Genomic DNA, 27,302 nt, shown 5'->3' with positions numbered 1-27,302 from the left:
AGAGAATGAGAAGGAGGAGAGGAGGGTGAGCCGTTGTATTATTAATTGTGGTGAGATGTCCTGAAGTGCAGGAGCGAACCATTCGTCCATTAGGAGCTCTGACGCTCCTGCTGCTGCTCTTCTCCTCTATTTTTGTTCTGATTTATTTCTAAATAGAGAAGCATGACTCACTCCATCCTTGTTTCCAACCTTTGACTCCTCTCCTTGTCTCCTCTCCTCGTTTCTGGTCCTTGTTTTTAGTGAGTGGCAGTAGTTTTGGACTGATACAAAATCTTGAAGGCCAATACTGATATATTTATTCTTAGATCTTTGGACAAATTTTCATAGGCATAAATGTAGTTTTTACTTATTTTAAACATTGCAGTATAATCAGTCTCTCTTAAAAGACTAGATTTGAACAGTATCACTCTCCACATCATTGGAGAAAATCTCTAAATTGGAAACCAGGTTGAACACACATCCAATCAACTGTCATATGGAGATGCTGACCAGCACAGCTGAACAAACTGTAGAAATCGTTCTGACACACACAGACAGAAACTCACACACAGATACATTCCTATACTACCAACAGTGGACTATGATTCTACATTGACTGAGTGTGGACCACGATAATGTTTGAGCTTATCAATACGCGATTGATTTTGCGCCGGGCCCCTTTAATACCAGGTTTCGAAACAAGGCCGAGGTCCACTGCTGGATAGGTACGCAGGTGCGCACACACAAACCCACGCACATACTCACATGGGTTGTTAAATTGACTGGGAAGCCACAGTGAAGTGGATTACTGTGACTTGGACATCATAAGCTCATGACGAGAACTGCTGGAGCCAATTTAGCTACACTGAGTGTGTGTGTGTGTGTGTGTGTGTGTGTGTGTGTGTGTGTGTGTGTGTGTGTGTGTGTGTGTGTGTGACATTTATTTGTTTGGTGGTGCCTAAATGTCAGACAGTTTGTAGAACATTATGCAGCTTTTGTCTTAATAAAAGAATACTTGCTATTTCATGTCTCCATTAGTTTGTTTTTCTCTGGGTCCTCTGCTCATCAATTTACAGATTGTTATATTGAAGTGGAATAGAAAGCAGAGGAAACAATAAGTGAACACAACAGAGGGCAGCTTCACGCAGGGATGACCTTTAGAATGACCAATCAGTGCTTTGGGAACTTATCACAATGCATAATTTAATATACATAGAGAAACTCTTTAAATTACCCATGTTAACCTTTTGGACACTGTGGCATTAACTGTGTCCTTCACAGGATCCAGCCTCTTAATTGGAATCTTACTCATATAATGTTAACACATACACACACACATACAAACTAAGACACAGATAGAACATCACATACACACACATACCACATGTGCACAAACACACCAATGCAGATTAAATGTCACAATCCCTAATCAGTTTCCTTCAGATGTGCAGACTCACACACACACACACACACACACACACACACACACACACACACACACACACACAAACACACGCACACACACACAAACACATTTAGACACACATCCAGGTGGACTGGGTGCAGTAATCCTAATAATTGTTCCGACAGCATTGAGGACAGCTGTGAAAGCCTGAATGACAGACTGGACAGAGAAATGGCCTCATTCACTCATTCACTAACACCTGCTTATACAGTGTAAGTGCAGTGTGTGTGTGTATGTGTGTGTGTGTGTGTGTGTGTGTGTGTGTGTGTGTGTGTGTGTGAGTGTGTGTGTGTGTGTGTGTGTGTGTGTGTGTGTGTGTGTGTGTGTCATGGTGTTTCATCATCGTTCAAGCCTTCATTGGGAGGCCGTTTCATCAAACGCTGAGTTATTCTGTTTAATATGTTCATGTTGAATTGTGAGCTGAGACTTCAGCAATAAATATACACAACATTATATTTATATTCCACAGTATCTCAGACACTCCTTTTGGCCTTTCAAGTTCCAGCAAATTAGACAGGACTGAATAAATGATATTTGGAAAGGTAAGGGGAAAAAAAGAATGAAAGAAACAACTATGGGAGGCAGGCTTTGAGTAGAGAAGCAGAGAGAACAGAGGGGACAGGATAAACTTAATAACTTTACTTTTCTGTTCCAGGATGCACTGCCTCCCCTTTTCATATTTTATCTCTCCTGCTATTTATATTTAAAATAAAACTTTGCTGAATTATTGATTAATCAAGCCAGCGTACAGCGTTCAAACCCTAACACTCATCTGCACTGCCTAGTCAAACACATTCATTTTTCAGTAAAGGCACAACGTTGAATTCTGTCACAGTTTATATTCTAATGCATGGTGAAGAGAGGAGTGCCCTGTTCAAAAGATAGTGAAAGTAGACAACACTATGCTTTGATAAAATTATTTAGAATTTAGTAAGTGTTTGTAAATTTGCATTTATTCCGAAATAGTATGTATTTCTTTGGCAAATATGTGCATTCAGTGGGATGTTAGTGGGATGAAAAGTGGGAAAATACAAACACACAGTAATTACGTTTGTCTGGTTAACAAGCTTACTGAGCACAACATAAAACCTACTAATGCAGATAATAACTTATCACTCACAGTGACTATGCTAACATGCCAATGTTTAGCAGATATAAAGTTTACCAAGCATGTTAACATGCTATCATTTGCTAATTAGCACTAAACACAACGTACAGCGAAGGCTGATGGGAATGTCCTTAGCTTTACAGGTACTGGTTCTGGATGACAAGTGACAGGATCGCAGAGTCATTACATTTCATTCTATGGCAAACATTAGAATGCAAAATATTTGGACCAAATTCTACAGCAACCCATTCAGCAGTTGTCGAGATATATCAAGAAAAAACGTCAATCCTTTCTTTTTCTTCTTCCCAATGTTTCTATACGTCTCTATTGATCCATTCTCCTTTATCATCTTTCAGTATGGTGTCCATCTTCTCCAGTCCGATTCACCTTTTTCGTAGCATGACTAGAACTTCAAACGTAGTAGCAGTAAACAGTAGTTAACACTACGTCATCATATTTTCTCTAAAATACTAAAGAAACCATTTTATCTGCTGGTCATTTTATTCATTTTTTACTCCTGCTGACATTTTTGTCTCTCTCTCTTTCTTCTGTCTATTCTCTTTTCATCCACTTTGTCTGGATAGCTGCAGGCCTTAACCCACATGATACAAACACACAGATGCATACACACTCTTTACATAATGTCTTCTTTATATCTGTATGTGTGTGAGAGTTAATAGCTTCGATTAGTCACGGTCTAAATAACATTTTAAACAATTTTTTCTCTTTGCTCTGTGTGAGTATATTTGTCCCGTGTATGGTAGTATAGTCCTTATATATAACCCTCTAGGGGTTACTATATATAACCCTCTAGGGGTTATATATTATCTCTAGGTCTATCTTGAGGCAGTGACAGTACATTACAGTACTGTACTATGAACAACTGTACTCCCTGGAGACCCCGAAGGCGTCACGCTGCCTCAAAGTAAATAAACACGAGTCATTCTCAATCTGCTTGACTGACTGACTGATTTACACGCATCCTTGCCTCTTTCTGTTTTTCTTCTCAGATTTTCTACCCTCTGCACTACATTTTTGCATTGTCCCTTCCTTCCCTGTAACCTTATATATCTCTTCCCTTGCTTGACATAATACATACATCCTGAATTCTTTATTTTCATCTTCTCTTTCTAACTTACTTTATTTCTGATTCTGTTGCTTCCTCTTCTACTTTTTACCTCTAAGCCTGTGTCTGGATCAATAATGAGGAGGCGAGAGGGTAGTTGGCCTTTACACTTGTTTCAGTGTGGCATGAGCAGAATCACTTTAGACGAAAGAGAGAAAGCATAACTGAAGGAAGTCTGTGTTTTGTCATTCAACTTCTCTTGAAATCTTCATTCAACCTTCTCTCATCCTTTGTCCTTTTGCCATGCTTGGTCTACAGTCTTTATCTTTATTTTTCAACCTCTCTTTTCTCCATCCGGACCATATTTGTATTCTTTCTTCTCCTCATCTATTTTAATTTCTTGCTCATTGTGTCCAGCTCATTATATTGGCCTTTTTATTTCCCCCTTCAACTTTCATTCTTGCTCTTTCTTCACCTTTCTCTTATGAACCAAGAATGCATGAAAAAAGCAAGTTTGTTTTGCCTCTTTTTAAAAATTTTGGAATGACGTCACACCCGAGATGACTTCGTTCAAGTACATTAAGTCGAAGATTTTAATTGAGTTTGCTCCAGCCGGGTGATCTTTTGCTAGCAAAACCAGTTAATAGCAACGTATTACGCCGGTATTTTGTGCAATCAAACACAGAAGTAACATGTCCACAGATAGAAGGAGTACTGTGTGTATGACTGATTTAATGAGACACAAATAAGACAGAACGGCTGACAATGCATATTACTACTGCTTTTTTACTGTTGCGGAGCAGCCATCTTGGATTTTGAGGTCAGGATTGGTGGTGTTCATCGGACTTTCAGGGTCAGAAATCTGACTTTATGCGACATTTTGGTCAAAATGTCTGACTGGGAACTTAAACATTTTGTCTTCCCAGCTCAAATGGAACGCCACATTGATATCGTTGCAAGATATGGAAAGCGAGCTGTACCCAGCATGCCGTTCAGCAGGGTAACAGCTAATTGGGGTCCACTCTCAAACTACACCGTATGTACATAATGTGCTACTAATAAATAGGTCCTGTAGAGCTCAAGAGCTCTCACTCAACACTGCACTTTATTGCGTCCTCAGCAAAACACTCTCCAAGAGTGAAGTCAACAGTTTTTTGTTTGATTTGTTTCAGTAATTTGTAGTGAAGCTAAGATTGTTTCCCAAATTCAGTAGTTGCTATTGCTATGCCATGAGTGTTTATTGGTTTGCTGAGAAACTGTTTGTTAGCATGTAGCTTATAGCATTCTATCGGACAAAGCAAGTTGGTTTGTTGCTGCCTGTCTAATGATTTCATAGGACGACAGACAGAGCTGGAGGTAGTTTGTAAAAGACCAAAAAAGATAAAATCTGATATAAAATATTGGTCTATAAACACTGACAAACACTGAATCCTTTGAGGAAAGATGAGAGGTTCAGATCTAACTGCATCCACAAAGTGAAGAGGAAGAAGTTCAACAGTGGAATGACAAGCTTTTTCTATTTGTGCTGAATGGTATCGAATGTCTGAGAGCAGACGACATAAGCCTTAATAATTTGTTTGTTTCTATTTTGTTTGAAACACAGGCGCCTAATATACTAGCAGTATGTGACGCTCTAAATATTTTTCAATGCTTTTATCGGCTCTCACTGTAATTTCGGGTGCACCTTAAGTGATTTTGGTCTGGAAAAAAGCTACTAAATGAGGGAATTTGTTGTTTTTTGTGCTTAATGACTGCGCTTTTATTCCACATTTCTCTTGGCTATGATGCCTTATGAACACTTAATTGTTTTTAATGTGGACTTTTGGAAGATAAATGGAGCTTGGAGCTAAAATAGAGCAAAATACGTCAAATCAAATAAATGGAGCGTCGAAGCTTCGTACTATTCAGTACAGCTCTATGTATTGTCTTATATTGATAAGTTTCATATACTGTTAAGGCCTACTGATAAGGAGGGTACTGACGTCCATTGATGAGCGGCAATGAATTAATGTTATTATTGTGAAGGGAGGGAAGGACTTTTAAAACGTCAGTAGTCATCCTTAAGTAATATTGAGGCGCTTATGGCTATATTGTAGCCTATTATCTAGCTGGGTGTTTTTGTTTTTCAGGCCTGTGGGTTGGTCCTATAAACGCGTGCAGAAAAGGTAGCCTATTAGCGGGCGTTTCACGTGCTTACTGTGAAATAGAATCCTGCCAGGGACATAGAGGATTACAAAACATGAAAGCTGTAGGACAATACGATAAAATTGGGCAACATAGCCACCCAAACTGACATTTGGAATTGAGCAGTAAAACAGCATGTACCCGGTCATTGTGTAAATTTCAAATTTTGCATCTGTGGATAGTTTGTGGATAGTTTTTTTTTATATTCACCTAAAACGGCACTGTGAACGACAATATGTTGTGAAACACGTTTTTTCTTGCTGGAACACATACATACATGTAACTGTGTGTGAGAAACTTTGTAACACTGTAACACTCTTCTTACCTCCACCAGATGTGGCGTGGGGTTGAAGCCACACAGGTTACACACTTGGCCTTGGCACTGCGTACATGTGTTGTAGTTGGGCGGGTCGGAGCTGCCGATGTTCAGTTCAGTTTTACAAAGAGGACAGTTCACTTTAGGCTTCACAGGCTCTGGAGCAGGCACAGGGGCCACCACGGGTTCCTGCTTTTGCGGCGCCTTTTGCAGATGAGTAGTTGTTTGCTGATGTTGCTGTACTTGCGGCCCTTTTTGATGATGTGCGGGCGACTGCTGTTGCGGCATTCCTTGTTGATGGGGCATGGTCTGCTGCTTGTGGGTTGGTGCATGCGGTCCACCAATTTGGGAACCTCCTATTTGGCTCAGCGCATGAGGACCCCCCATTTGGCTTGATGGATAAAGGCCTCCCATTTGGCTCTGTGTATGAGGACCCCCCATTTGGCTCGGTGGATAAGGGTCTCCCATTTGGCTCGGCGCATGAGGACCCCTCAGTTGGCTTGATGGATAAGGGCCTCCCATTTGGCTTGGCGCATGAGGACCACCCATTTGGCCCGGCGCATGAGGACCCCCCATTTGGCCCGGCGCATGAGGACCAGCCATTTTGCTCGGCGCTTGAGGGCCACCCATTTGGCTCGACGCTTGAGGGCCACCCATTTGGCCCAGCGCATGAGGACCCCCCATTTGGCCCGGCGCATGAGGACCAGCCATTTTGCTCGCCGCTTGAGGGCCACCCATTTGGCTCGACGCTTGAGGGCCACCTATTTGGCTCTGCAATTGTGGGCCACCCATTTGAGTTGGACCATGAGGGCCCCCCATACTGAATGGTTTGGTGCCAGGTGCCCCTTGTTGTTGCTGCCTGTTGTCAGCAGTTGCATTATTGAACACCACCTTGCCTCGTGCAGGGCTTGGCTGGGTGGAGGCAGTGGGTAGAGGGTCAACATTGATCAGGGTACTCGCCTGATTGAGCAGCGATGCCCCGAAGCCAAACAGTTTGGTAAGACCGTCCTGAGCAGGAGGAGGAGCCTGACTCTGAGGTCTGTGGGCTGGGGAGGAGCCAGCGCTTCTGGTCTGGTCATGGTGGCGCGCCATAGGCTGGTGCATTGGAGAACCGCGACCCAAATCAGGCTGGGACGGAGCCTTTGCCAAGCCGGGGAGGGGCACAGCGCCAGGGTGGGGAATCCGTGGTCCCCCAGGCTGGTTGAGGCCTCCTGTAGGACCTCCAACAGCTCCTGGAGCCCCGGTACCTCTCTGAGGGTATGGGTCAGACCTCATGCCCTGCTGAAAGGACCCTGTCTGAGTCTGGGGGCCGCCAGGGCCTGCGAGTCTCTGCAAGCCTGGAGAGGTATGAGGCTGAGTCTGGGGCCCTGACTTGGACCCAGGGTACGACTGGGGCTGAGACTGGGGATACTGCTGGGACTGGGTGTATGGCTGGGCCTGTGAGTAGGGTTGACTCTGGCCGTAAGGCTGAGACTGCTGCTGCTGATGTTGCTGCTGCTGCTGTTGATGTTGCTGCTGCTGTTGCTGCTGCTGATGTTGCTGCTGCTGCTGCTGCTGCTGCTGCTGCTGCTGCTGCTGCTGCTGCTGCTGCTGCTGGCGCTGGCTGGGCTGACTCTGTGCCAAAGGTTTGGGCTGTGCAGCTGCTGCTGCTGGCTGTATTGGCTGAGGCGCAGGCTGCTGAGGCTGAACGATGGGTTTGGCTTGGTGGGACGGAGAGTGAATCTGCTGTTGGCTCTTAGATCGAGGCGTGGTCATATCAATGCCAAGAGCTCTTTGCATCTGACAATTCAGACACAGCCACTCCTGGACCTGCAGACAGAGAACAGACAGTTTGATGTTATTTTAACCTTCCCCTGGGCAGAATCATTTTAGTTTGTAAATATCAGAGATATTCTGTATCAGCTTGTTCCAACTTCTCATTGATGCCAAAAAATCTTTACTGAGGGAAATATCTAATACCTGTCTAATAACTTATGACTGTACCAATCCCTCAAAATGGAAATATTTTAGATGTATTGTGCATCATCATATATGTAACTCCTCAAATTCAACGTGACGTATTTGAAATCTTTGGGATCTTCACTGGAATTTAAAATGAAAATCTGAGGGTTGCAGCAATGCTTCGCAACACAACATGTGTTTTCACTGACTAGGTTGTTGAGGTTGAAGAGGTTCATTTAGCGATGTTAGAAAAGTTAAAGCAAGTAAAACAATAGATAAAAAGGAAAAGAAAGACCTTTTATGAAGATATAGGACAGCATAGTTTTTATAAATTGTATGATTTGTATGATCAAGTATGATTAATTGATTTTCCTTTTCAAAGCTGATTGCTATTGATTATATCATCGCCAACTCAGACAGAGTGCACCAGTATCTCTTCTTAACCACATGGACACTGCATTCATACAGCCAACTTCAAAGCTGCAGACGATAGAGAGAGTGCATTTGGATGGCTACACATAGAATATGGTCCATCTCTCTTCCCGTTGAAAACAGGAGTGCAGAGAGAATAGTTGTAATCAACCAGAAATAGAAGGAGAGAGAGGTAAATCCACCACAAATTGACTGCAGCGCTGAGTGATTGCTGAGCCGAAACCGCAATCTGAGTGAAAAAGCATTACATCTCTCACAGACATAGACGTAAATCCACACGGGTACACAGGTATGCATGCACATCAAGTGACACAAGCAAGACACAAACAGATATAATAACAGACGCACACAGTCAAAAAAATGAATGCGAAACATCCATCAGCGTCTAAAAATAAAAAAGCATCACCCCTCCTCCTCCTCTTCTCCATGTCTTCCTCCTTCCTTCTCTTCTTCCTCCAGATGAGAGCTGATTCTCCCTTGTGTCCGAACCTTGCTTTGCTCTCTAATTCCTCCCGACTGCAAAAAACACACAGCTCCTCTCTGAACTGTGTCAACCTACTGTCGTCCTGTGTGTCCTACCGTGGCTTTGCATCCACCACAGCCACCCAAGCCGCCATATATAGTGCTATTTTAGCTCCTCTGCAACCAAGAGCAAAGCTAGTAAATCTGTGCACGTTTCAAGCGTTTCTCCCGTCCCCTTTCCTTCCCACAATGCAACGCGCAAACGTACTGTATCACCCCGCCCACTACCCGCCGAAACCCCCCTCGATTTTTTTTTTGCTAAAGGACAAGTGGCTCCATGTATTTAAAGGGAAGATGTGGGGGGAAAAAATGTCTGCATCAGTCACGTACCCAAACTAAGCACTTCCTCCCACTGTGCTGTCCCAGCCTGCTTTGCAGTCTGGCATTTTCTAGCTTGGCAGCATTACTGATCCCATTCTGTTAACTCAGCGGCTACAGCCTGACATCCTCCTTTCCTCCTTAACACATTATCTTTGTAGCTGTCTTTCCTCTCCTCTCTGCTTCTCTTCTCCCTGCTTTTTTTCTTCATATCCCCTCCTCACACTTTCCCATTTTTCTTGTTTTCCGTCTTCACCCCCATTTTTCCGTTCTCTCTCTGATCAGCTTGAAAATGTAGGTCTCGTTCCTTGAATAGCTGAAGCGGAAGGAGATTTGAAAGTATAATTTTGCTGTGCATGCTCCTCCCACGTTGTGCTGCCATAATTACATCTGATGAAGATGGCAAGAGGGAGATGAAGAGAGGTAGATAGGGAGAAAGAAAATGGGGGGGGGGGGGGGCTGGTTTTAATGAGTCCCTGTCTTTCCCTCTGCTTCACAAGCAACATCACCAGAGACACTTGAATGAATGAGGGATAAAGCGAGGGATGGAAGGACGGGAAAGAGCAGGGAGGAGATGGAGCGAACAGTGCAGGGAGAAGAGTCAGCAGTTTTTTTTAATCCAAGCAGCTCTTCAGCTGTCATCATGTCAAGCTTAATCAACAGCAGCACCGAATATCCACCTCTGCTTCATTGTGGTTAAAACCAGTTAATCCTTAACACACCTGAGTCCTGTTGCTAACAACTGAGGAAGAATCACATTCCTAGGGGTTTGTTTAAAGGTTCAGATTTCATCTTACTGCATAGAGGCACTAACCCAGGAAGGGAGTTATACAAGAGAGTGAATGGAGATGAAAGAACTCTCCACTGCAAAAGCAAAGAAAACTTGCTCGATCATCTGAACCTCCAAAACCGCCTCAGGCCTCATGTTGAAAACCACAGCTCTGACAGAGAATGATAAACCTGTCATAGTTTTGACAAGTGTCTTATGGACCTCTGAGAAAGTTATAGCCAATTTACTGCTTTATGGCACTTTACTATCACGATTCACAAACCAGTCAGTTTGCATGTGATGCGTCGGTCAGCTCAGGCAATTTTCAGGCCAGTGGAAGTTATTACAAAAGGTAAGTGTCTGCAAATGTCTTTTCTTAAAGGGAAATGAGCCCTGAAAATCTCAAATGATGCTGACTCTGCACTCTTCTCCGCACTACACTATGTAGAAAAAGGTTGGTAATTTTCCTGAAAAACAATTTTTTTTGCAGAGGCAAATTTGTTTTTAATGCCGTTTTTTGTATAGTTATATTTTAAGTGTCATTATGTTTAGGCAAAATGTAATTGCTTTAAATAGAGAAGAAACTTGTGCCATTATATGTTAGGAATGGAGCAGCAGAATTTCTGGGTATCAAAGAGCATTTGGACCCCACGTGGAGGTGTAACCTCCAGCCACTGAGTGCTGCAGGAATGAGTCCTAAAACCTGAAAATGAGTTAACATTATTGTACTTCTGGTTCCCTGGTCTCAAAGTCAATGTTTCTTTTATTAAGTTTTTGGTTAGGTACCTGAAATAAGGTCTGTTCATTCAAAATCTGGCACCTTCCCGCAGGTTTTTGAGGCAATGTGTATGTGATTATTTGTGCTTCATAAGGTATTATTCTTGTGATTCACGGCTTTGTTCTCCACATTCACTCTCTTGCTCGCTCGACCATCGCTGTGCTCTCTCTCCCTCTCTCTCCCTCGCTCTCTCTCACTCACCTGTTGAGCTAAAGAGGAGGGGTGAATTTCGAATTCTGTTCCCAAACAGCAACCAACAATGTGCTACATATTTTAACATTAAGGAGGTACTTAATATACTGTGTATTTTGGCATCTGTTTGAGTGCCAGACTTATCCAAAACCTTTCCAAAAAGAATCCTGTTACCTAACAACAAGATAGTATGTTTTTTCAGTGCCTTCCAAATTGGCCCATATTTCCGTTATCAAATATGATTCATAAGCGCATTTTTTGATTGGCCACTTTTATGTTTATGTAATCATTTAAAGCTGAACATGAATTTAATTTGCATGTTTTATTTCTGCTTGAGTATGCATATCTGCTCTGTAGATCACATCTTGTTCTCCTTTCAAAAGTTATCAATCCATCAGAATGCTAGTTGATTGACTCCATATAACCAAATTAAATTGTTTCATTTTATAACTTATTTGTATGAAGCAGTAACGTCACCATTCTATTATAGACAGACGGTCACACTGACTAACAGCCAGACAGCAGGCTACTATACAACACAAGAGCCACAGACTTTGAATAACACCTGCTAGCTTTTCTGCCATAGTCTCCTTCTTTTTCTAACTTACAAACATGGACACACATTTTGTCCTGCACTTGTTGAACGAGCCAAACACACTGCTAATGTCAGTACTGTTCTTAGATAGCTAGCTATAGAAATAACTCTCTACATGTGATTTGTAAAGGTAAAGTGCGGGTTTGTTTACTTTGTCTCTGCTCACCCTGCTGGAGCTCAGCCTGTCAATCGCTTCAAATATTGGCAACATTTTTTATTTCTGATACTTCCCCCAAAGACCTTTATTTCTTATTCAAACTTCATTGGGAATAAATAAAAAAACACACATTTTTTTGGACTGCAAAAAGGGATGATTAAATGTGAATTCAGTTGGACTGTAAGGCAACTAAATTAAAACAAACTAATGTTACATGCTGGTTTGAGACAGAGTGGTGTCATTCAGACACAGTGACAGTCAACAACATAACACACTATGTCTGCCTTTTACTATGAGAGAGAACATCATTACTCCATGTTCTTAACAGCCATATGGTCTTTTGCTTAATGAGCTATACGTGTTCCACAGTACAAAAGGTCACACAGGACAGTTAAAGCAGCAAAATACTAATTACTTGAATCAATTTGAAAAGCCACAACTGCATTTTGTATGATTAGAGATTCAGCTCCTGAATGTGATATCAGGTTACCTACTTGTATATTTATAATAATGACAAAAATGTCTCACACAAATCAAGTCACACAAGTGGAAGTACGCATGCACACAGAGACCTATTTATACCCAAGACTAGAAATACTGCTTTCCGACACACACACACACACACACACACACACACACACACACACACACACACACACACACACACACACTGCAGACCATGACTGCAGCCTCTCATCCCCAGCTTATCCTAAGAAGCTCAGCTCTCCTCAAACCTGCAGGACTCTGATTTCCTCGATTTCTGTACTTTCACTCTTTTTTCTCTGCAGACAACTCTCCATTCACTTGACCACACGCACACACACACACACACACACACACACACACACACACACACACACACACACACACACACACTTGATGGTTTGATGATGGTCAAATTAAAAAAGAATACTACTTCTACCTCTTTAAAGACCAAGACTGGACTTTACTGAGGAGTCAAAGTAGAAAGTCTATTTTTTATAACCACAACACAGAAGTTGATTTGTTGTGTCACACTAAACAATATGAAGCTACTTAGTTAGGATATTCAGATTTAAAACATTAATTTGTGATCGACAACTTCCTGTTCTGTCACCTTTAGTGCTTTAGTGGGAAGTTTGTGTACTGCAATTAAATAAAATAGTTACAAAGCTTTGATTAATATGTGGACATGAATAAGATAATTAGATAAAGCACAAGAGCACAATGTTCTTCTTAGATCTAGCCTCTTAATTTTGACTTCATAGTCAATTAGTTATATCAGTAACAGTTTGTTACTGCTGAATGTATGAACTTGAAGCAGGTGCACTACACTTCATGTTTTGGGGAGAAAGGCTGGTCTGCTGTGCTAGCTCCCTACACACCTGTATATCACACTCAGGGACGTGCGGTCAGGGGAGTGTGATATACAGGTGTGCGGGCAGAGCCTCACCTGCCATCATGAAAAGTAAAAAACAAATAATGCTAAAATAAAATAAATATTAATATTTCTCTACTGATCTGTGCTATAAATGTAATTTCTGTATGATTTCTGTAAGCATTTTTATAATCAAAATCGATGAATTAGCGCATGTCCTGTTCAAACAGAGAGGAGACACGTGAGGTGAGGCAGCGACGAGCTGTGCCTCACCTCAGATTCGCAATCCCTCACAAACTGGGTTGAGCGCGTGTCTTTTGCTTTCTCATTGTTTGTCACCACTGTAATATTTGTAGACACTTTTATTATACGTCCTTTCATTCCATATAATAGGTAGTGTATTTCACGTGTGTGTAGAACATATTTAGTGTTGCTGATCTGACAAAGTAGAGGGGAGGCAAACACTACTCTGCCTCAAAGAAGAGGGCGTGCGAGAGCCCACAGGTCGGGTTTATGCTTGTTCTGTCGTTGCTCTTCTTCTACACTTCTCTTCTTCTTCTTATATTTTGCTTTGACTACAAACATGTAAGATTCTATATCCAAGCTTAAAAATGTCTCAAAAAACAAGGAAATATGAACAAATCAACAGCAATTCAACGTCGGACAGGTAAAGTAACCTTTTATGTGTTTGTTGTTCTCTTTATACATCCGTGGTTGTTACACAGATTATCGCGGAATCTCACGATTTTCACGGGTGGCGCCCGCGAGCGCTCCGCTTCTGAAACGCTCCCGGTGGTGCGGGTCGGTGGGGCAGATCGCGGCGCACACTTTCCCGGTGGAATCAAATATGTACCTTACCTATGTGTGTGTAAATAATGCTGATATGAAAAACAACCAGTAGTCAATGTGCAAGCTGCCAATTGAATGGTGATTTAAGCTTCTCTATTGGGTTCATATATTTGTAAATCTGACTTACGTAGTGTCAGTGCCTCACCAGCCACGAACCTCACCGCACGTCACTGAATCACACCGAAATGTGGGACCGATTTATTTTAACTTCAATTATGTATTTTTTTCTTTCAACGTCAACTCCCATGCTCCGTAGTTTTTCCTATGTACAGTACATTGAAACTGGAAACATTCAATTCAATACTTAGTCAGTCCTAAAGACAGCAGTAGAAAAGCGACCACACAAAGACAGCAAATCTGAAACACTTCATAAACTGCTTATTGCTTGAATCTCTGCAGTGCTATAACTTCTGGCTTTAACAGGAGCAAAACAATTAAATGAATGAAGCTGAACACCAACTGCAGTATCTGTTTAAATAGTTGGAGTGTGATACTTAGCCCATATCATGCAGCTCTAGGAGTTGAAGTCTCACAGAGCAGAGTTCATTGTGACTCTAATCTAATATGTCATTAATTAGCATTGAGACAGTGAGAGAGGAGCGGAGAGGAGGAGGGAGAAAAAACAAGATCCAATCAAAAAATTAAAACAGCATAGAGGAGAGAATGAGGTCTCCCTTCCTTCCATCTCTTTCTCCCTGATGTTTTTCTGCTAGTCTTTACTCTCTACCAATTAAGAGAATAGCTAATAGGACGTGAACTGGGCTACCTGGTAGTCTATGTGGTTATCAGGTGTTCAGTGGCCTAAATTACACTGAATACATTACCTACAGAACCGAGAAATAAATATTAGAAGAAAAAAAAAGTCATTTTCTTGTTGTCGTCCACAGCCTGGTCTTCTAAAAATGACGTTCCCATACAACAAAACTGCATTGTTAATTACCTATTGTCTAAGGAAACAGCTGTTTATATCCCATGTCAAACTTGACTTAACAAACATATTTATTTTAATTCAAACCATGATGTTTTACTGAACCTAATCAAGTAGTTTGGTTGCCTAAACATAACCAAGTCATTTTGTGGCGTTAACGTGTTTGAAACTATGACGATAATCAGGGAGAAGATACGTTTGCCCTCGAAATTTAGCCTAATCTAGAATGCAGTTTAGTTGTATGGGAATGCGATACTGTAGAAGACAGGGTTGGTGGTCCAATATTGTTGTGCAGGTGGATAATACAAAAAGTATGCATACCCTAAACACACACACACACACACACACACACACACACACACACACACACACACAGACTAACCTTTGAAAAGAAGTCACCGTTCTGTCATCAGATACGAGAAGAAAAAGACTATTTCAGCTATTTCCTGTGGTTGTCGTACGCAAAGTGTGACATGGATACAAACCCAGTGACACTAAAAAACACACACGCATCCAGTACACGCTCAGGCTCACTGACCAGCTGTCATCATAAAATATTCACATCACAGATCTCCAAACACTATGAGTACTGAACAGGTGGGACCGTCATGTCACAGAAAAAACTTCCAAACGTCTGCAGACATTTTACCTTTACTTTTACTTCACTCGACACCATAAAACAACCATCTTACACTGGTTTCTCCTTTAATATGACCACCTCTGTGTCGCAAAGAGGCTTGAGTCTAATCACATAAGTTATAAAAATTCATAATTTATGTACTTCAAGCTGCAGGTGGGGCTAACACTGTAGTGTATGCTGTATTGTGACGTGAGGCTGAAACAAACAGTGTTCTCTCTTTGACTCTGTTGCACAGGGTTTGTCAAAGTCAAGCACCAAAACAAACAGGGGCCCACATCAGCATTTCCATGAATTAATTATCAATGAAAATGAACGTCTGATTTAATTAATCTGGGAATATCTCTGAGGTGTCCTGAGACAGTTAAACAACAGACGAGGCGGTGGTGAAGAACAACATGACAACTCGCAGAGGAGTCCATTATTTTCTACATGACTGCTAAACCAGTACAAGTCAACCAGTAATATAACAGAAGCGGAGGTACTGGCCCTATGGTAATCTGAGGTTTATCATACACACATACCTTATACACTGATTTCATTCACGTATCCCTATGTCTTGGATTGATATCGGACAATTTTGCACCTAACAATATACGTCCAATGCCAATGTATAGTGACAACGCAGGAAGTACTGGCCCCTCTATCTGGAGAAGGCAAGACCGAAGTTTGTATCCCACCACTGGCCTTCATACTAATGTTTATAGTTTGCAATTACCGTAATCTTTACACAACTTTTAATATGGTTCCACGCAACAATTTTAGAAAGAAATATTTTTTTTTAATTTTGGCATTTGGCATAAAAAACGTTGGATTTAAACATAATTTACACTTAATCTAGGGTTTTGCAGAACCATCCAATATCAGCTTTCTCATCTGGCGTTAAGGTTGATAATTAAGAGCGGTGTTTAAACGCTCATGGAGAAGTATGTGCAGGAGGGTAGTTAAGTTTCTCTTTGTAGTAACTGAATTGTAATCTTATTGAAATAACGTGATGAAAGATTTACCCCCGTATAGAATTATACTTGAACAAACATTTTAACGTAAAACAAAAATTGCATGAGTTTTATAAAAAAAATATATATATATATATATATATATTTTTTTTTTTTTTTTTTTTTTTTTTTTCCTATGCTGTGTTTCAAGTTAGCCCTTGGCTATAAAGAAAACTCAGTTTCATCCTTTTAACACTCAGAATCAGATATGGACACTTCACATTTCAAGAAGTGACCAACTGAAATATAACCTCTCTTCTTAAACATGACTTCTAAATTCAATCTGTTTTCCTTGAGACAACATAAGTGGGCGAGTAAAACAGCACAGTAGAAGTAGAGATTTTTCACTGCACATTTTCACTCACTATGGAGAAATGGTGGGAGGTCTATTATAGAAATAGGAGTATGACATGGTTACAGGTGCTTTTATTACATCGAACTCAGGTTGAATTAACTTTCCATGAGCTGTAATTGGCTCAGAGTGGCTAGAAATGTCACATGTAATGTAAGGCAAATGAATCCCACTGCAGGCATTAGACGACGTTCATGGTCTGCCGTTGTGGTCTGGCCTGAGCAGCTCACTTTATCTGTCATGGGAACAGGCCAGACTGTATACACACACACACACACACAGACACACAAATACCCACATGTACTGTAGTGCATTAGACAGCTTCACATGCTCCTGCAGAATCCATATGCACCTCCACACAGGGACATGCTCACAGCTTTTAATAGACCTGTCCATTGACATGGTGCGCAGCCTTTCGGGGCAAAGTGGAGGAGGGAAGGAGGCAAAGAAGGAGGACGATCGTACAACAGTAGGAGTGTTTGTGGAAACGCAGGGCGAGGATGAGGAGATAAATGTGGAGAGTTGGGTCAAGTTTATTCACGGAGCAATTTAATGTACCAGGTTACAAAGTTCTATTAAAAAAAAACAAAATAGGAAAATATGAATGAAGGAGAATGGAGAGATGAGAACTATTTAAAAAACAAATGAAAGAACCTAATAATGTTTGTGTCTCCTCAGGACTCATCATAATAAATGGGTGTTCTTGCATTATCTCTCAGAAATGAGATTGATAACTGTAAAGTGGTTCCCCATTTCTTTGCTCATGTGTACTTCCTGGTTTAAATATACTACAAATGATTTTTTCATAGAAAAGGAAACTTTCCTTACATGAACTACTTGTTCCTATGTCGTCTGATGAGCAAACAACACTTCATTCATTCAGCTATAATTGCTAGGACAGAACATTTTTCACATAATTTGAACAAATATTTTAATAACAGTTGTTATTTCTTTAGGTTGACATACATACGATTTTGTGGTCACTTTTCTTTCACTTTTTTTCATTGATGTAGACAGGCAGCTAGCTAGCTAGCTACTCTAGGCAGGAAGATGATGTTCCTATTCTTAATCCCACCTACAACGCTCCGATTGGTTGATTGTTTCTCTCACCAGGAGAATGTCAGTGGGCACAACAATGGATCTATAAGAATCGCTAAATCGCTAAGCTTTGGCAAATATATTTTACCTTCCATCATGGGAATTTAGATGAGACAAATATTTGCGATGCCTATGAAACTAAGATAAGTAAAGTAATTTGTTTTGGACTCAAGTAAATCAGGATGAAGTAGAAATGTATGAATGTAAACATGCTGTGCAAAAAAGCAGCAGTATCAAATTCAATTCATCAAAATCAATTTATTGAGGACATCCTGTCAGTATGAAGCGTGTATGAAGAGTTACTGTATGACAATTACTAAATGTTACAATAAATGGGAAGGAATGTATTATATGAGGAAGGCCAATATGAAAATGTAACATTAGCGGATGTGCAGTGGGCCCACGCTGTATGTTTCACATTTATCTTGACTGTCAGTTATTGAGTGGAGGCTCTTATGCAGAGTGACTCCAGTGAGTGAACAGTTTGTCCGGCCGCTCACAGCGATGGCAGCAGACTAATGTACTGATCAATATTCCTCACAGAGAGAGGACGTTCCAGGAAGTATTTCCATAATGAAGCACTGAGATGCTAAAGCTAATTATGGAAACACTCACCAACACACCCATTTGTATTCCTTCAACATATTTGTGAGGACACCCGTTGACATGACGCATACTCCAGCCCCTAAACCATAACCTCGACCACTGCAGCTACATGCCTACATTAACTGTAATCTAATTCTAACCTTAACCAAGTCTTAACTATTAAAAAGCGCGTTTTGCCCTTCTAACAACTTACATTCAAAATAAAAAAAGATTTTTCATTTGCAATTTTAACTAAATATGTATTTTAAAAGCTTACTACTGTTACTGTTAAAAATACGGTGAAAGAGAAAGCAAAGTTCATTACTGGTTGGCCATTCTTTTTTAAGGTAAGATTTTTCTCTCTAGCCTAGGTTTGCTGTGACTAAATTGTGATAGAGTTGCTGTGCATGCGGTGAAAAGCTGTACAGCAACACAAGAGTGTGTGTGTGTGTGTGTGTGTCTGTGTGTGTGTCTGTGTGGATTCTGTTGCAGGACATTATTGTTGCGCGGTCGTGTAGTTGTGAGTGACCTTATTGTTAACAATAACAGCCCTGGTGATGTGTGTGCACAGCATGTACAGCCTTGTTGATTGCCTTTGGTTACATCCATGACATCTTGTACGTTGCGTATTGAGTCTGTGTAAGACTTCAGCATAACACTGGAGCATTTAGGGGCGACGTCATGATTGTCACTGAGTATTTTGCACACTGCTCCCATGTATTGTTCTCCTGTAAGGCTTATTTCTGCATTAAACTTTTTTTTTTTCACTATGTACTAAATTGTCTGGTTGCACAAAAATGAGACTAAGTACATTACAGTAGCCTACATTTTAACAAATTATGCTCACCATATTTCAAGAAACACAGGAAAAGCACCAGTGTAAATAATGAAAATCAATGATTTCTGAATTCCATTTAGCTGCTTAATTTTTTTAGAATTGTTCATTCTGGCTCATTGTCCCTGTCACAGCTTACTGGGACTCTTGAATAGAGCACAGCCATCGTTAATGTTGACACCACTTGCTGTACTATAATTATGATTTATAAAAGGTTTTATGCCTGCATTATTAATTGGGTAAACCTGACTTTTTTGCACCTGCAATAAGATTGAGAACATCAAAATAAGGGAGGGCCGTGTGAGTCGTTGTTTGACAGATTGAGGACACTTTGACGGATTAGATGCTGAAGATTTTAATGATGATGAATAACAGCTTTAATAAAAGTGAATACATAATATTGACAGTTAGAAACTGCATGTAGTTTGCCCTCCTTCCTACAGGAGGCACCACACTATAAATAGAGGCCTAGTTGAGGTCCACTTCCCTTTTGTATCCTGAGATGGGTGTTTGGTCAAATTTCCATGTGTCTGTTGGTCTGATTCCAATGTGAGTATTTGTAGCATAGCATATTTATTTATTCTATGCATATTGTGATGCAGTTTAGTTTATATATGATTTGTTTGTTAAGCTTGAAAGACTGACTTCTTTATTATTATTATTATTATTATTATTATACATCAAATGTTGTAATCTCTTTTCTTTCTTTTTATATATAGAACCGTGGAAATGATACGATCACTTCAATAAAAGGCAAAGTGAATGAAATTACCGTTTCCTGTTGGTTTGTGGCTCCAGTCGAACATTTAATCCACAACAGACGCATAACATTTTTTTAAATGTAGGGTGTCATCACACTTAATTAATTTACTTAACAAAAAGTTTACTTTGTAGAATTTTACTTTGTTCATTTAAGTGCGTTCTGTGAACCAGGCTCTGTTATTCTGGTACATTAAACATTTTCTCCCCAAGAATGATATTCATATGTGACTTAAGAGATATTATTGGACATTTGTCAGCTGCAGAAAACTGAACCAAATCTGATTACAGTTCCTGTAATTTTATCTGTAGTTCTCCGTTCTTTGGTGTTCATAGCACAAAGGAAATAATAAGGGCCTCAGTGGTATCCATCTTGAGTCATTTTGTTATACTCATGTTGCAAAACTGGAGGAAACGTTGGCTATTACATGTCCATATTGTTATATCTCTGAAACCTTGTTTCCTGATGGTTTCCTAAACCAATAATAATTTACATCACCACCTCTAAAATAACTGATACATATATTTCAGGTATGTGCAGCGGCTGAGCCTCAGAAGCTTAAAGAGAAAGTTTGATAAAACACAGAAAGCATGCTCTATATTTAAGAATTCCTCCTTCATGTCTTATAACCCACTAATGCTTCTGGAAAAAAGAGACCAGTCTGAACCTTGAAATGTAACATCCAAAGGCACAGAGAAAGACTCCTCCTTCATTCAAGACCTAATAGCACCTCAGCTGACAGTTCATTCTCTGCTTTGTCCTGATGAATGGAACACACACACACACACACACACACACACACACACACACACACACACACACACACACACAGAGGTCTATCTCAGCATGATTACCATCAGCAAGCTCCCTGCCAAGAGAAAGTCATAAAACACACTCCTCTCTCACTTCATACACACAACTACACACCCACAGACACACACAAAACGCACACACATAGTCCAACATCCGTTTACAATTTCATAAATCCTGTTCCTATCATGCCATCTCAGTCCACACTCTGTTGTCACCATCTTGCACATAAACACACCCCTGTGCCCATCCTCAGTGTCATCTACACACACACACACACACACACACACACACACACACACACACACACCCCACCTGTGCCATCCATCCATTGCCTCCCGTCACTGAATAACGCCAACTGGTCGATTGTATTGACCACTATCACACTACAATGCATGTTTCTTAATTAAAATCTGCTTCAGCACTTTGAGTCCAGTCCAATATGGTCAGAGGAAGTGTGTGCGTGCGTGTGCAGATAAACTGACAGATAGATTTAATATTGCATGCAAGAATGTAGTTGATTATGTTTCAACAAGAATGAGAGACAGAAAGAAAGAGTGTGTATGTGTGTGTGTGTTTGAGTGTGCACAACTTATGATTAAAAGCCTTGGTCTAAGCCTGTGCTGTAAGATCAATAGTAGATTTGAGTCAGACAGAAAAAACAATGCCATGAGGTAGTGTGCAATGGATCGATGGATGAAAAACAGTAAGATCTCAAAGCATTTCAAAAATGGAAACGCAAATGATTGAAATTAAATAGGAGCAGGAAAAGGACAAAGAATGTGAGAAAGGGAACTGTCAAAAGAAACATAATAAAGCAGGGGTCACTAATAGGCGTTGTATCCGAACCTATATCTATAACCGGTAGATAATTGAGAATTATTCAATTTCTTAATCTGTGCAGCTTTTCTAGCATTTACTGCACTCGTTCAGTGGTCCAGGAAACACACCGACCAATTACATGTGTTGTAAATCACATCACGTGATGCTACTCAGCCAATCAAATGGGAATTACGATTAACATCGCCCACAACCCAAGTGAAATGTACACAGGGTACATCCCAAGTCTCTTAATTGCATCCCTGTTTCCCTCACTTGCATCTTTTCATGCGAGGAGAGAGAAAATGAGAGGAAATGAGGAAATATGTTTTAAGATACATCAGACGTCCTTTCCTTTGTATCGTCACGTGAAGCGACGTCTGTTTCTGATGACGGCGGCTCTGCTCACAGCTGGATCACCTGTCAGTCGGATTTAACAGCTGGAGAGACTTTTATGAAGTTTGTGGCAACAAAGTGACACGTTATATAATTGATTAGATTTTAAATACTACAATTTGAGTAAAAAGTATTGAATAAATTAATTAAATCTAAACAAAAAAATTATAACAAATTGATTTACATTTACTGAATATTTGGGTGGAAGTGATTTATATTTACTGAATATTTGGTGAAATTGATTTACATTTAGTGAATATTTGGGTGAAATTTATTTACATTTTCTGAATATTTGGGTGAAAGTGAGTTGGATTCACTAAATAAAATAAATTATATCAATTCACATTTTAGCACATTGTTACTTAATTCAACACATTCCCACTGCTATTCTAACTATACATCTATTCAATAATATTGATTGTCACTTTGTTGCCATAATTTTTCTATGTCTAATTCACTCAATACTATGAAGATGGCATAGTATTGAGTGAATTAGACGTATAAAAATTATGGCAACAAAGTGACAAAGCCACAGTAAACTTAACTTAGGCAAACAGATCACCATGCATATACAGTACAGCAGGTAAACATTTATTTGTGCAGATTTGTTTAAACATTTGAAACATTTTTCATGTGCAAAATGTCAAAAATAAAAAACAAAGTAGAGAAAAGGGCTATAAGAAAAATAAAACCGAAACAAATGCAATTCAATGTCTAATATTACGTTTTCAAACTGCAATTTTTTTTTCTTCCAGATTAAATATTTTCTTTATTACATGCACAGATTAACATTCAAAGGGACAATATGTTTTTCAAATGCCGTATTTCTTAATTTCTTGGGACTCACTTGAACAAGTGCAAATTCCTCAATGAAACATCAAATTTGCATCCCTGGTGTATACAGTTGAATCACAAGGTAAAAGAACAGCTGCCTGTGAGTCAAACATCATGCCACTCCACTCAAATGAGTATGGTTAACACTTGAACAACCACCTGCAGCACTAAAACTCTGTTGAACTCCAGAACGACAAACCTATACTTCTAACTGGAATCCTTAAAAAAAGAATCAACTCAAGCATTGAACAACGAGTTGAAAGTAACCACATAGGACAGTTTTAACAGTGACTTAACAATTCACTTTTCAGAAGCTAGTAACTTGTAACAGTCCAGCCCCAGTAGGACTTTCTGGAACACTTCAGACGTGTACCTGAGCTCCTTGGGATAGGCAAGGTTAAGTGCACATGCCAAGGCAACAAGCATGCAGCAAGCCCTTGCAAAGTTATCCAAAGCAGACAGAAGTGTCATGGCCTCTACCACGATACCGACGTCGTCAGGACCCTCTGACGTAGTAGTCTTGATGTTGTAGATTCTCATGCGTTGTACAGCAAGGTCCTGCGACACACTGTCTTCATCAGCATCCTGAAATAGGAAGAACATTGTGTATTACGGACTGTACAGCCAAAAGACATTCACAAAGGCAGCTCAGTGTAATGTTAACAGTCAGCAGAGCTGCGACCGCTGTTTGAAACCATACTCCGGTAGAGAAAACTGCAAAATGGTGATCTGAATCTCTGGCTGCGGCATCTTAGTGCCGTGAATGGAGACGTGCGACTGCGTGACTACTTATGACGGTGAACTTGGGTTAACGTTAGCTCAACACCAGCCAAAGCTACACACAACACAATAAGAGACTTTAGCAGAATATAACGTCACATTTAAAAAAAAGAAAGAAAGGTGAAATAGCGCTCCTTGTTCATTTGTTTCACTGACTATTCTCCAGAAATTCACGGTACCGTTAAAGCCAAATGGTCTAACCTTACTGCTTTTAGCAGCACGCTAGGTTAACGTTACTTGAGAAAACGAAATGCAGTGATGTTAATATAACTCGTATGCCTCATTACTTACAATGAAGTAAGGTAGGTTAAGTAGGGAGCAAGAATGTTTGTTCCTACATGTGTGCATGTATCTTAACGCGTCTGTAAGTTCTCCCGCTTCTTAGCTAACCTCACTTAGCTTGTTAAGGTGGGGCATGGGTGGAAACCACGAAACTCTGTCAGAGTCCATGAAAGTTTGTAAAAGTAGATGAGCTGGTATCTAAAAAGCATTAAATATACGGTATTACATTATCATGGAGGAAAGTCATATGAAATTGTGGCATTGAACCGACCACTTTTTCAGTCCTTGCCATGAGGCTCAAAGACACGTTAGACTGACTTAACAAAAACCCACTAACGTTAGCTTAATGATTTAAATAAAGTTACAGCCCAGTAAAGATGGCATGTTTGTCAACTTTTCAGTAGTGCAAAAACAAATTCAACTGCTGCAACAACTTGGTTATAATTTGTTCGTTAACTGACAATAATTAAAACAGGTCTTACCTTTGGGGAAATGGCAGCCACTGCAACATGTGGCAAATGATGTCCATGTGGCCAAAATGCGTTGGGCGGAAGTGTAAGTTGATTAAAAACAAAAACCTCCCAATGAGTAAAATTCATCAATTTCCTGCATCGTTGACTTTCCTAATAAAATATAATTAAAGTCTACTCAGTGATTCACAGCTGATTTTATTCAAACAAAGTTAAGTAAAATGTAATTAATACATGATTGAAATTTGTTGAATTCAGCTCAATATAATTCCAAACTTTACATAGTCTTTTTTATTATGTAAAGGTTACTATTATTTATTTAGGAGATATTAATTAACGCCAATCACAGTTTTTACAGTGTATTTATAAATTATTTGCATGTACGTTTTGTGATTCTATTCTGATGGTGAATTAAAAAACTAATCAAATATAAAACTAGAGTTTAATCTCTGATCTGTCTTCACTCTGGTAAGCTGCAGAGTCCAATCACATAACATAAACAATGAGGGGGCGTGTCGGCCGTTAAAAACACTTCCTGGAAGGCTGTTCTCGTGCGTCCTCACTCATGGCTCCTTGGATATCCCTCCTCAATCCTCGATCCTCAGAGCAGAAATAAGAGCTTTGGGACGGCCGTCAATATGGCGGAGCAGAACAACTTCCGGTTCAAATGAGGAGCGAGGAAATGACAAATAAGAGACTTGGGATGTACCCACAGACGAGAGACGGGGAGTGAGACAGAGTAGTTGGAGAAGTACGTGAGTCAGAGAAGTTAATTCAAATGACTTGCTCCAAAAAGAGAAAAGTGGTCAGCGAGACCAGAGCCTTTCACCAAGAATGGACAGACTCTTAAATTTGTATTCTTCCCACGGGCAGTTTAAAACCAGTGTGTCATGTTCAGAGACCGTGGAGATTATTAAAAGCGGCAATGTGAAGCACAACTACGAGACAAAGCCCACTCACATTCAAAATGAGGTCACAGATAATAAACGATCCAAGAGCCCAATATGATCAGAATCCTAACACATTAATTCACTGACTAACAAGGATGTTAACAGAGGAATAGAGCTGAAACAAAAAGATAAAGTGCTTGCACACAAATTTCTTTGAAGAAGATGAGAAGAATATAATATCGTGGCTTTTTTGGTTGCCATATCTTCACACATTAATGAATTGAATTTGAAGCTGCAGGAAATTTCAATTAATTTTTTTAAATTAAGTACTTTATTTTCAAAAGCTTTCTGTTATGTAGTTTTTTCTTAAATGCAGCCTTTTTTTACTTGAAACAAGGGAAGATCATTTATTTAGTATTAGATTATGTATTATTTATAATTCATCCAGTTCAATTGGAAAACTGACTGAAATATTATTCAATTGAACTTTATTAGATTTGACAGTCAGTTGTTGACTACATACAGAAGTTAATACAACTGTTGGGCTACATCAATAGGACTAAATTATAGCACAAGTTAGACATTATTGTGGAGTTCTGTTGTGTGTTCGTGTTTTTAACTTAGATAAGAAGGAGACTTAAACAGAAAAGCTAATGTGGTGTGTTGTGTAGCAGGCTGCTGTCTGTCTCAGTGTGACTGTCTGCCTATAACGCTGACGCTATGGCTTTATGTAATATTTGAATTACCATGTGGAAATAAGGTCTTCATCTAAGTAGATCAAAAAAATACAACACTTTGGGGCACCACCATGAAACTAAAAAGTATAGAATATAAATGTCTCCCTTGTGGTGACATTTAGGAGAACACATGACTGATTTACAAAGCAGATATGTATGCTGCAGCAACCCCCCAAAAAATGTAATTCATCTCAATTGGACTGTGGAAAGTTGAATTTAAAGTTTACCGCAGCGTCTCCAGTTCAACGTCACGCTGATTACACACTATTTAAGTGAGCTAAATGTAACAAATCAAAAAGTGGGTGGGAACACAGATACTCTGTCACTCATTGGTGGCCCATTCTAGTTCGCAGATGATCGGCACTGCTTCTCCTGAATAAAGGAGAATCATTCACCATTGTGGTCAAACATATCTAGAGGTAACAATTAAAAGAAAAGTAGAAAGTTGGACACACTTAAGTTTTTCAGACTTTCACCAGAGGGGAAGAGTGACCTGCTTACAGTTTGATTAATTGATTTAACATTTTCATTTCCTGCTTTGATTTTTGCTTTGATGATGTGAACAACCCCATGAGGCAGACACAATACTGAGGACATTGCACCAAAGGGTGTTTGGAGTCTTCAAGACAGACTGTTTGCAGAGGTATGAGAGTGTGATTGAGTCGTATCACCTCCACCTCAAACAATCTTATCACGCAGGGACAGCACCCAGTTAGCCTTTTCAAAAAAAATAACTCCTACAGCCAGTCTCTGTCAACTACCGCTCTCCCTCCTTGTCTCCTCTCCTCTTGTCCTTTTTATCTCAAACATATTCCTAAACCTTTGGCGTGTGCTTGTGTGATAGGGTTGGACATCAGTGGCGTTTGAGTTAGTTTCGGAGGAGGAGGATGATCAAAAGTGTGCGGACATGTGTGAGTGTGTGTGTGTGTGTGTGTGTGTGTGTGTGTGTGTGTGTGTGTGTGTGTGTGTGTGTGAGATCAGTGACAGAACGGGTGTGTCCTGAAACAACTCCACTCAGCTGACAGGTGTTTGTCTGACTGATATGACAAGATGGTCCTCCCAAGAA

General features: G+C 40.1%; 1 protein-coding gene across 3 annotated transcripts in view; it reads right to left on the bottom strand.

Annotated features, from left to right (window-relative positions):
• bsna (bassoon presynaptic cytomatrix protein a) overlaps window positions 1-27,302 on the bottom strand; it is a 152,418-nt gene that overhangs the window by 74,006 nt on the left and 51,110 nt on the right. For all 3 annotated transcript variants that reach the window (XM_068733091.1, XM_068733093.1, XM_068733092.1), the window contains exon 3: window positions 6,128-7,927. In XM_068733091.1, the coding sequence (XP_068589192.1) occupies window positions 6,128-7,927 (1,800 nt within the window). The remainder of the gene's footprint in view (window positions 1-6,127; window positions 7,928-27,302) is intronic.

The sequence above is a fragment of the Cebidichthys violaceus genome, unplaced genomic scaffold, assembly GCF_023349555.1.
Source record: "Cebidichthys violaceus isolate CVI_PGR_0920_01 unplaced genomic scaffold, fCebVio1.0.p SCAF_6, whole genome shotgun sequence".
In the NCBI taxonomy this organism is placed as follows: domain Eukaryota; kingdom Metazoa; phylum Chordata; class Actinopteri; order Perciformes; family Stichaeidae; genus Cebidichthys; species Cebidichthys violaceus.
Note: the sequence above shows the minus strand (reverse complement) of the source record. Positions and strands in the feature narration are given on the sequence as shown.